The 10,045-nt window shown below is 57.6% G+C and overlaps 1 protein-coding gene across 4 annotated transcripts; it reads left to right on the top strand.

Annotated features, from left to right (window-relative positions):
* Positions 1–2: 2 nt before the first annotated feature.
* MPI (mannose phosphate isomerase) lies at positions 3–9,241 on the top strand. Of its 4 annotated transcripts, none has more exons than XM_075535246.1 (8): positions 3–94; positions 3,513–3,640; positions 4,250–4,479; positions 5,184–5,325; positions 5,616–5,798; positions 7,388–7,561; positions 8,132–8,340; positions 8,546–9,241. In XM_075535246.1, the coding sequence occupies exons 3-8, from the start codon at positions 4,285–4,287 to the stop codon at positions 8,765–8,767; spliced, it is 1,125 nt and encodes a 374-aa protein (XP_075391361.1). In that variant the 5' UTR covers positions 3–94; positions 3,513–3,640; positions 4,250–4,284; the 3' UTR covers positions 8,768–9,241. The 4 variants fall into 4 exon arrangements, with proteins under 4 accessions (XP_075391361.1, XP_075391360.1, XP_075391359.1 ...); XM_075535245.1 differs by having other exon boundaries at positions 6–94; positions 4,279–4,479; XM_075535244.1 differs by lacking the exon at positions 3–94 and adding an exon at positions 2,957–3,033 and having other exon boundaries at positions 4,279–4,479.
* Positions 9,242–10,045: the final 804 nt, after the last annotated feature.

The following is a 10,045-nucleotide window of genomic DNA, read 5'->3' as shown; positions in this document are numbered from 1 at the left end:
ATCACGGTCGCGGGCAGCTACTGGCACCGAGAGACCGGGGAACCTGGAGCGTAGCTGGAACCCACCCCCCTACCCCCAGTCTGATCGGTTCAAGGTCTGTGTCTCACGTGCTCGTGCACGCGCCCAAATGGGGCAGGAAACAGCCCCTTCACTTCCTGGACGCCAAGATGGGAAAGTGGGCGCTGCTCCCAGAACCTGTAGACCCTGAGGATAGTGGGGCTTAGGGAGAGAGCTTAGAGCCAGGAGCCTAGAACCCCACTCCACCGAACCCCTCCTTGCTGAGTGAGGGAATGTCCCGGGGAAGTAGACAGACCCTCGGCAGTGGGAGCCTATTTCTGCAGCGAGGGCTGGAGTTCCTTCGCTGAGAGGCCTCCGGAGGACTTAGGAACGGGATCTGGTGATGGTGGCTGAGCAGGAGGCTCCTAGGATGCTTCTTACTCTCCGAGAGAAACACAGGACCCTGCAGCTGACCCTAGGAGCTGAGCCCCCTGATGTCAGCAAGTGTCCCCATTTCAGGGTGAGGATCCCTGGGCCCAGAGAGGTGGCAGGCCTGAGCTGGGACCTGAACCTGCATGAGAGTGAAGCAAAGGCGCCTTCAGCCCTGAGGGAGATGGCTGATCCACTGCCTGAGTCAGTCACACCGCTGCCTCCGTGTGACCCAGCAGAGCAGGTCCCGAGGGTTTCCTGAGCAGTAATCTTTGCAGAACCAGATCATCAGGTCTTCCCAACACCCTGTGACTGCACCAGAGACTGGTGGGCCACCCAGGCTCCTGAGAGCCCCCACATACTTACTCTCTTTGTTCTTCTCTGCTGTCATTCCTACCTGGGACTGATACTCCTATAAGACTGCTAATTCTCCCTTCCCCTTGTATTGCTCTGGGAGAAAGACAGGGCTTTCTACTGCCGCAAAGTTACCATTCTCGGAAACCCACAGGGGCAGATCTACCCTGTCCTATAGGGTCACGGTCCACTTGATGGCAGTGAGTAGGAAAGTGGGTCATCACTAGGCGGTAAGGTGTGATTCTGCTAAAGATAAAGGAGTGAGGGGTAGCGATGGGAAGATGGAGGTTCTCAAACACGAGTTTCCCTTAGGGTGTATTTTTGGGGGGTGTATGTAAGAGTGGGGTGTCTATTCCCTCATCCATCTGCAGTCTCCTGTGTTGGGATACCATGTGGAAACGAGCCTCCTCCTGATTTCGGTGGTGGTGGTGGTCGTCATGTGACAACAGTACCCCATAGCACCCCATCTCAACAAGTCAGCAAGGCCTGTGTTATGACTCCCACTTTACAGAGGAAGAAAGATTCAAGCTCAGAGAGGCTACGGGCCTTGCATATGGGCCTTGCGGAGAAACCCTTGTGCCTTAGCTAGCCATTCTTCTCCCAGGATGCGCGTCTGCCAAGGACAGCCAATGAATGACGAAGTGGGCGAGGTAGTTCACAACAGGAGACACAGGCGAGCTGCACAGTTTGGAGATTTTTGTGTGTCATTTTGCCCTTCCTTTGTATGTGGTGAAACCTTCTGTTGTTATTGTTGCAGGATGGACTGATTTATTAAGCTGGGAACCTCAGGGAAAGTGGAGGTCCCCATCTGGAGTGAAGATTATAGAGCAAATAGCACCCCCCTTTTCTTCCCCCAGGGCAACAGGTGTCCTAGAGGCTGTGGGAATCAGTGGGGACTCTTGAGTGGGGTACAAAAACAGGACTGTGGCCCCTGTGTTTCTGGGGCCTTCCCACTGCCTGCCCTCTGCCTAGGCGTCTGTCAGAGGGCAGGAGGAGACAGCCTTTCTCCATCGGATGTAACAAGATTACTCCATAGTCAAGTCCCAGCACCAGGGGCCTGCACACTTCCCCTTGCTGAGCTCCAAATGGGTCTCCCAGACGTGTGTGTGTGTGTGTGTGTGTGTGTGTGTGTGTGTTTTCCTGGAGCAGTTCAGCCTGGAAGAGGAAACGGCGTTCTCCGCCTCCCCAGCACTTAGGGCAGGAAGATCAGAGTGCAGACTAGCTGGCAGCACCACACTTCACCCCATCTCACCCTCACACAGGTCTGCAAGGCCTGCACTAGGACTCCCGTTTTACAGGAGGAAAGGGTCAAGCTCAGAGCGGCTACGGGCCTCGCAGATGGCATTTGCAGTCAGTCAAGCACTCCTGAGCTCCCTCTTAGATATAAGCAGTGATTTGAACACAGCCTCTACTGACTGAGCTACTCAGGGCAAAGCCCCAACAAGTCCTCTCTGCCTTGCTCACTACCTCCGCCCCACAGCTGCTGACTCACCCTAGCCACACATCATCATGACAGGCACTTTCACCATGACAGGCACATTCCTGGGTTTCCTAGCTGCTCTTTGTTGTTTTTGTTTGTTTGTTTGTTTGCATCTTCCTTTGCACCTCCATACTTTCCTCAAGTCTCACCTCATGGAAGCACACATCCTTTGAGCAGCTTCTCACCCCCCCCTGGCATTGCACCATTCCACTCACCACCTTTCAACATGCTAGGAGCCCTGGTGGTGGTGGGCCTCCCTTGGACCTATGAGGAGGTCAACAGTTCAAAACCACCAGTTGCTTTGTGGGAGAACGATGAGGATTCCTGGGCCCGTGAAACGTACCAGTCGTGGAAATGCACAAGGGGAGCTCCGCCCTATCAGGCCCATGACCCAGAGTCCCCTTGATGGCACTGAGTTGCCTCGCCTGTCTTCTTCCCGCTCTAGAATGGAATCTCCAAAGAAGGCAGAGCGGGCGCTTCTCAAGTCATGCTCTTCCTCTCTAGTCGATTTTTGCCACTTTCAATAAACGTGTGTTGGATGAAGGGGTAAACGAGTTAATACTGATAGCTAAGATTGGGCAGAGGGGCCAGAAAGAGCCCTGCGTTCGGAGGGCGCCGTCGTCAGTGGTGGGGGCGTGGCTGCGTCCGGGTGTCCTCCAAGAACTACATTTCCCATGAAGCTCTGGGCTCCGGGACCGCAGGTGGTGCCGGGAGAGCGTACGTGTGCTGTGGGAAAGCTGGTCTCGGGGTTACCAGGATGGCAGCTCAACGAGGTGAGCGGAGAATCGGGGTGCTGGCTACCGTGGGAGTGGGTCGCATCCTGAGGACGCCCCCAGGCCTGGTTGGCCAGGTCGGGCTCACCCCGCTCCTGGAAGACCCATGGGTGCCTGTTAGGAGATGGAGAGAGAACCTGCGACCAGGAGAGGTCCTTTAGTGCCTTCTCCGGGAGAGGGATTTAGGGGCGGGGGGGGGGGGTGAGGGCGAGTCTCAGGGAAGGGGACCCCGCTCCTCCAAGACAGGATGCTGTGGGATGGGTACCCCGTTCTCCCCGCGTTGGCACAAGTCCGCAGCTGATAGTTGCCGGCGCTTCTCCCGCTGGCAATCTGGAGGCTTGCCTAGCTCCAGAACGCTGCCACCGGCCAATTCGCAAGCCTGCTAGTTGACCCTCCGCGCAGTGAGACTCAGCTTGTCCGCAGGACCTTGGGGTCCGGCCCGAGGAGTGGAGTTGAGCTTGACCCCTGTCTGTCCGCAGTGTTCCCACTTTCCTGTGTGGTACAGCAGTACGCCTGGGGGAAGTTAGGATCCAACAGCGAGGTCGCCCTGCTGCTGGCCAGCAGTGACCCACTGGCCCGCATCTCTGAGGACAAGCCGTATGCAGAGGTGAGCCTGGAGGCCGATCCTAGGATGTGCTGGGGAGTGGGCAAGGCAGAGAGACCCCGCTTGGCTCCTCACATCAGTGCAGACGGACAAACGGGAGGTGATGAGGGGGGATTCTTGCTTGTCCCCCTTCTCCCCAGAGTACTCCGAACTCCTTGGTCACCTGGAAATCTAATTCAGCTTGGGTACACACTCTGCGCCCATTAAAATATTGACTTTGACCACTTTGCGTTTTTATTCATCTGAAACGTTCCCTTCTGCTGCCCATGGAGTGGAGAGATTAGCTTTGCTTCTGCAGTGAAGGCATGTGAACCCCTCACAGCTGTGACCTGGCCGGTGCCGGTGTCATGCTCCTCACTGGCTAGAGGAAGAAAGGGAGACCAGAGGAGGGAGGCTTCGCCCCCACAGCTGGTTGGAGGGCAGGGCCTGGACTTGAGTCTGGGTCTCCTAGCTCTGGGTGCTCTTGAGCCCCGCTGCCTCCTTCCTTGTAAGTTGGCGACCACCCCAGTGTGAACAGGCTTGGGGTCCCTGCCCTAGGACTGGGGAGCTGCCCTGTGGGGAGGAGGGAGTGATTGGCAGGGGCAGGCAGCTGCGTGATGCTATATTCTGCAGCTTTCCTCGCAAGGTGTTTCCCTTTCCAGCTATGGATGGGAACCCATCCCCGGGGGGATGCCAAGATCCTTGACAACCGCATCTCACAGAAGACCCTAGGCCAGTGGATTGCTGAGAACCAGGACTGCTTGGGGTCCAAGGTCAAGGACACTTTTAAAGGCCAGCTACCCTTCCTCTTCAAAGTGCTATCAGTGAAAACCGCCCTGTCCATCCAGGCCCATCCTGACAAGGTACCGGAGTGGGGTGGGCCACAGAGGTCAGGACAAAGGGCTTAGGCCATGGCCATTTCCTGGCTTCTGCTGCTTTGATCCTGCCCACGTCAGGCTCCACCCAAAGCTAAATTCAGACCTGACAACTCCCAATTTAGCTCTTCAAGGCCAGATACGAGGTGACATTCTGGCCAGCTGGGCTTATGGAGCTAGCTGATCCGCCTGTATGTGGCAAGCTCTTCCAAGCTCATTCCTAGGCGGCTTATTCTCAGCTGCCCTCAGCCAACCCAGGTTCGTTCATCTGCATCCACCAACTTGCCTCTCGGTTCTCTCAGAGTTCACCTCCAGGGTGGAGCAGGTACCTAGCTGTTGGCACAGCAGTATTTCTATGGTGTCTTTCTGCACAAGCCCTGAGTCACCACTCAAGCCACTCTCTGTCCAAACCTCTCCTTTCTCGATGGGCAGAAACCCAGAGAGGGGAGAGGTTGGCCCAAAGTCATAGAGCTCATGTTGGAACTTGGCCTGGTGGCTGGGTTTCCTGATTCTTAGGCCAGACCTCTTAAGTCTGCCCCAGCCCTCCCTGCCCTGGGCGGACCAAACCCCGAGTTCCGCATCAGGTCTGGGCTCGTTGCCAGGGTCAGGAAGTCACTGCCATCTGGCGACTGGGCAGGGTGGAAGCAGGGGCTGGCAGGACAAGGTGGTACTGTACCCTGGCCACCCCACAGGAGCGGGCGGAGAAGCTGCACCTCCAGGCTCCAGAGCACTACCCTGACGCCAACCACAAGCCCGAGATGGCCATTGCCCTCACCTCCTTTCAGGGCTTGTGTGGTTTCCGGCCAATCGAGGAGATCGTGACCTTTCTGAAGAGTAAGGTCCCGGGGACGTTCGGGTCGGGTCTGGTATGTGTGGGGAGTGGGAGCGATGGCTGAGAACAGAGGCCAAATGCCCCAGAAATGGAGCAGCTCTGAGAGCCAGAGGGACAGGCTCCAGTGGGGGTTACACAGGGCCAGTGGTGAGCCAGCCATCACTGGTTAGTGTAGTCGCATTAGCCCTGCGTGCAGGGATGGGATGGGATGGGGCGGCCTGCTCCGATGCCTCCCTTGAGCCACTGCCATCTGGCCATTTCTGGTGAGACTCTGGACCCCGCCTTCTTGCAGGGGTGCCCGAATTCCAGTTCTTGGTCGGCGATCACGCGGCCATGCAGCTGAAGCAGAGCTTGGACCTCGACACCCAGGCTGTGGCCTCGGCTCTGTGCACCTGTTTCTCCCACCTGATGAAGAGCGAGAAGAAGGTGGTAGTGGAGCAGCTCAACCTGTTGGTGAAGCGGATCTCCCAGCAAGGTGGGCATGGTCATAGGCCTTGGGGGGCTGGGCGCAGTGCCCGAGCCCGAACCCCCTGGCATAGGACACTCAATTGGATCCAGTATCGATGACTTAGCATTTCGTTCCTTCTCTTTTGTGGACCGGCCTGGGAGACGGTAACTGCCTTCCCACCTAGACATCCTTGAGCTCCGTGGCTGCTCCAGCTAAATGGGCCACATTTGGGGGCTAGGAAAAGCACGGGATACCCCTTTTCTCCAAAGGCCTCGTGCCCAGAGTTCTCAAACAGGAGACCTTTCCATGAATACCTACTAAGTGCCCAACCTTGTGCTAGCTGAGTAAAGAATAGCAGTTGACCCTGACGGTGGTCACGTCACCTGTGGTTCTGGCTTGACTGGACACCTGCAGTGGGGAACCGAAGGCAGGACCAGCTCCCATCATTGAGAGGAAGGGGTCCGGAAGAGGAAGGCGCTACGCTCCTTAGCTCGGCCACCCCAGTGCCCCCTCCAGAAGGCCCTGGAGGTCTGTCCTGCTTATCCTGAGGCCATCAAAACTTTCTTTTCCACTAATGGGCTCTGTATGTCATCTTCATCTTCTCTGCCTGGGTGCCTCTCCCTTAGAGCTTCATGGACTCACATGAGAACTGATCGCCCCGCCCCAAGTTCTGGGGTGGGACCCCCCTGCTCATATGAGGGGTAGCCCCTGGCACTCATCAATCTACCTTGATGTGTACACTTGTTAAACGGGGTTTTTCACCAGGCCAGTGACCTGCACCCCCAGTCCCCGCATGTGCCCCCAGGCCTCGAAGAATGGGCTTTCAGCAAGTCTCAGGATGCAGACTGACCCCTCCGAGCCCCAAGCTGCTGGTTCTTGTACCCTCACACACAGCTCCTCCACACAAAGCACCTCCCATCCACCACCATTGCCCTCCAAGACACCTTCAATCCACACTGCAGTCCAAGCTGAGCCCAACCCCACCCTGGTTAGGCTCCAGGACTTCCTGCAAGTGAGGTGACCAGCCATGCTGGTTGGTTGGGCCATTGGACATGCCGTGGTCAAATCAAGTAGCGAGCTCCTGGACTGATGAGGACGGTTGGTGGGTTATATGGAACTGTTTGGGGGTTACCTCCCAAACTAGGTTTTCAGCCCCTAGAACAATGGTCCTCAACCACAGGGGAGCCACCCGCTCTAGGAACACTGACAATTAGTTGGTTGTTACAACTGCTGTCGGTATCTCATGGGTTAGAGACCAGGGCGCTAAACATTGCTCACGGTCCAGGACAACGTCCAATGATAATGACCCAGACCCGAGGGTCAGTGGTGCCAAGGCTGAGAAACCCCATTCTATGACCACTCCAGACTCTTGTGCTGATTAGTGTAGTCTAGGATGTGATGGGGGGACAAGGGCCATCTATTCAGTCTAGATGATCAAGAAAAGTTAAGACTTCTCAAGTTTGGGGGTGTGGTTGCAACAGGCCCACTGGGACCCCTGGACCTGTGCAGGCACAGGGATTCGTAGCCAGGGAGCCCTGGTCCCCCAGGGCACAGCAGCTCTGTGAGCAAGCACCATGGGGTTGCTATGTGGCCTCTGGGCCCTTTGTGACCCTCAGTGGCCGCTGGGAACAACATGGAAGATGTCTGTGGAGAGCTCTTGCTGGAGCTACATCAGCAGTACCCAGGGGACATCGGCTGCTTTGCCATCTACCTCCTGAACCTGCTCACCTTGAAGCCGGGGGAAGCCATGTTTCTGGAGGCCAATGTGCCCCACGCCTACCTGAAAGGAGGTAAGCTGCAGGGTATCCCCTCAGGCCTTGTTTCCCAAAGAGGCCCAAAGGGAGGGGGAGACAAACTTTTCCCCTTTGAAGGGCCTGGTCTAGGATCCCTGGGGTCAGTGGGGGGAGCGGCCCACAAGGAGCCTGCTGTGGGCCAGCTTGGTGTTGGGCCCGGATGCTCAATGGTGGGGCCTCCAGGAGGAGGAGGCATGGGTCGGCCTCAGCCATCCCACGCTCAAGGCTGATGATTCTCCTTCCACTTCACCCGGCCGTTCACCCAGAGGTGGTTGCATGACCGCAGAAGGCTGCCCAGCTCTGACCCCTGGCTGCTTATATGCGCATGCCCGGGATTCCATGGGAGAATAGTCCGGGGGGAGTTTGAGGCTGCCCCAAGGGCTAACTTGCCTCCTGACGACAGCAGGTACCGTTACCTGGCATTGGAACGTGGCATCTGCCTTTCCTGGCCCCTTCTCCAGCGAGAAAGCTAAGACAGGCAGCAGTTTGTGCTTTGTGGAGCCCAGGGGGAGGGGCCCAGCCCTCCGGGTGCGCTCCCACTCAGCGCGCGCCGACTCTCCTCTCCAGACTGCGTGGAGTGCATGGCCTGTTCTGACAACACGGTGCGCGCCGGCCTGACGCCCAAGTTCATCGACGTGCCTACCCTGTGTGAGATGCTCAACTACACCCCAACGCCCAGCAAGGACAGGCTCTTTCCGCCCACACGCAGTCCCGAAGACCCGTGCCTGTTCATCTACGCCCCGCCAGTGCCCGACTTCGCCGTGATGAGGATGGAGGTGAGTGGATGCCCGTGTCGATGGCACGAGGAACCCTGGCAGGGGCCGAGATGTGCAGGTTGCCTGGTCAGGCTGCATGGTCAGAGGCGGCCCCATGCTGACCAGAGCCTGAGCAGTCGGGGAGGGAGTGGCCCTTGGAGTTGGTTTGGGCCCCTGTGGGCTGAGAGGAGTCTGGTACACCATCTTCACATTGCTTCCTGCCCAGGTGCCTGGTTCTGTCACGGAATACAAGGTCTTGGCACTGGATTCTGCCAGCATCCTACTGGTGGTGCAGGGGACAGTCACAGCCAGCACACCCACAGTCCAGGTACCCATCCCCCTGCAGCGCGGAGGAGTGCTCTTCATTGGGGCCAACGAGAGCGTCTTGCTGAAGCTGACGGTGCCCCAGGACCTGCTGATGTTCCGAGCCTGCTGTCTGCTACAGTAGCCTTTGCCTGGGCAGGTGCCCCGCGTCTGGGCCAGCCCTGCCCCCCAAGGCCCAGCGCTCTCCAAGTATACTATGGGGGTGGAGGTGGGGGTGGGGGTAGGTAAAGACACTGAATGCCCCAGACTGAATCATCCTCTTTGAGGGGGTACGACTAAGGACCAACAGTCGCTTGTGTTCTTACCACTCTTGAGCCAGACTCACCTGGGCTCTGCCCCAGCCCATGTCACCAGGTGACCGCATGATCTATGGCAAGATGAGGCTAGGTCATGAACACTGGTGAGCTGGGGTCTGGCTCTGGGCTGCCCACTTCCCAGCAGCAGCAGAGCAGGTGAGCAGGGCTGTGCACTAGTGTGCCCACCATCACCACCGCCCACTTACTGTGTCAAGCAATTATTAAAGAGCTCTGGTGTGGAGGCTGCAGGCAGAAGAGCATTCTGCCTCAGCTGTCTCAGACCCTGAAGTGAGCCGAAAGCTCTCCCTGGGTGGCACCTCTTTGCTTTCTTCTTGCTCCCAAGGCTCCCTGAGGGTGGGCGGGACAGACCTGAGAGTCCTTTTATCGGGAAGGAGTGTCAGGGCCGGAGAGCAGTGTCTGTCTTAGACGGTAAACTTACAAGCAGGGCTGCAGACAGTACAGTGGGCAACTGTCCCGTGTCTCATTGGCTCTGACAACAGGATTGGCACCTGTCTGGCTGGCCCCACCCACCCACTCGTCCAGCCACTGGCTCCATTCAAGCTGAGTAGCTGCCAGAGACAGAATGCCCTGCAAAGCGGAAGCTATCTGACCTGACCCCTTCACCAACGTGTCAACCCTTTCTGAAGACAGTCTTTGTAGGATGGCCTTTTCTTGAGCCGGCAGGGGGTCCCCAGGTGTCTCCTCTTCATACGTCCACTCTCCAAGGATGGACGGCACCTTGGCATGTGGTGCACAGCTGGCTGTGACTGCCAGGGTCTGGCCTTGATCGACTCACCCCAGACAGGAGACCAAGGCCACTGGCTCCGTCCTGTGGGGTCTGAATGGTCCTTGTGGAGCTCTCGTATAGCAGAGCTCCAGAAAACAGGCTTCAGCGAATTCTGGCCAGCCGTCGGTTTTGGTTTAGCCTCCAAAAGTCTTTTAGCTTTAAGACAAAGGGCTGCCTGGCACAGCGCTGCGTGCACTGAGCTGCTCACGACACTGCCAGCTGCCCGCTGCGGCTTCCCACTCTGTGAAGTTGTCTGGGAACCCCCAGGGGCATCCACCCTGACCCAGAGAGCTGCTGGCGATCAGAGTGGACACAATAG

Source organism: Tenrec ecaudatus, chromosome 17, assembly GCF_050624435.1.
Source record: "Tenrec ecaudatus isolate mTenEca1 chromosome 17, mTenEca1.hap1, whole genome shotgun sequence".
NCBI classification, from domain to species: Eukaryota; Metazoa; Chordata; class Mammalia; order Afrosoricida; family Tenrecidae; genus Tenrec; species Tenrec ecaudatus.
The sequence above is the reverse complement of the archived record's forward strand: the minus strand, read 5'-3'. Positions and strand labels throughout refer to the sequence as shown.

What these genes read in the sequence shown, in the direction of transcription:
- MPI (XM_075535244.1), top strand. An exon ending in TCCAGGCCCATCCTGACAAG is followed by an intron (nt 4,480 to 5,183) that starts GTACCGGAGTGG and finishes GCCACCCCACAG; the next exon opens with GAGCGGGCGGAGAAGCTGCA. An exon ending in GAAGCGGATCTCCCAGCAAG is followed by an intron (nt 5,799 to 7,387) that starts GTGGGCATGGTC and finishes TGTGACCCTCAG; the next exon opens with TGGCCGCTGGGAACAACATG.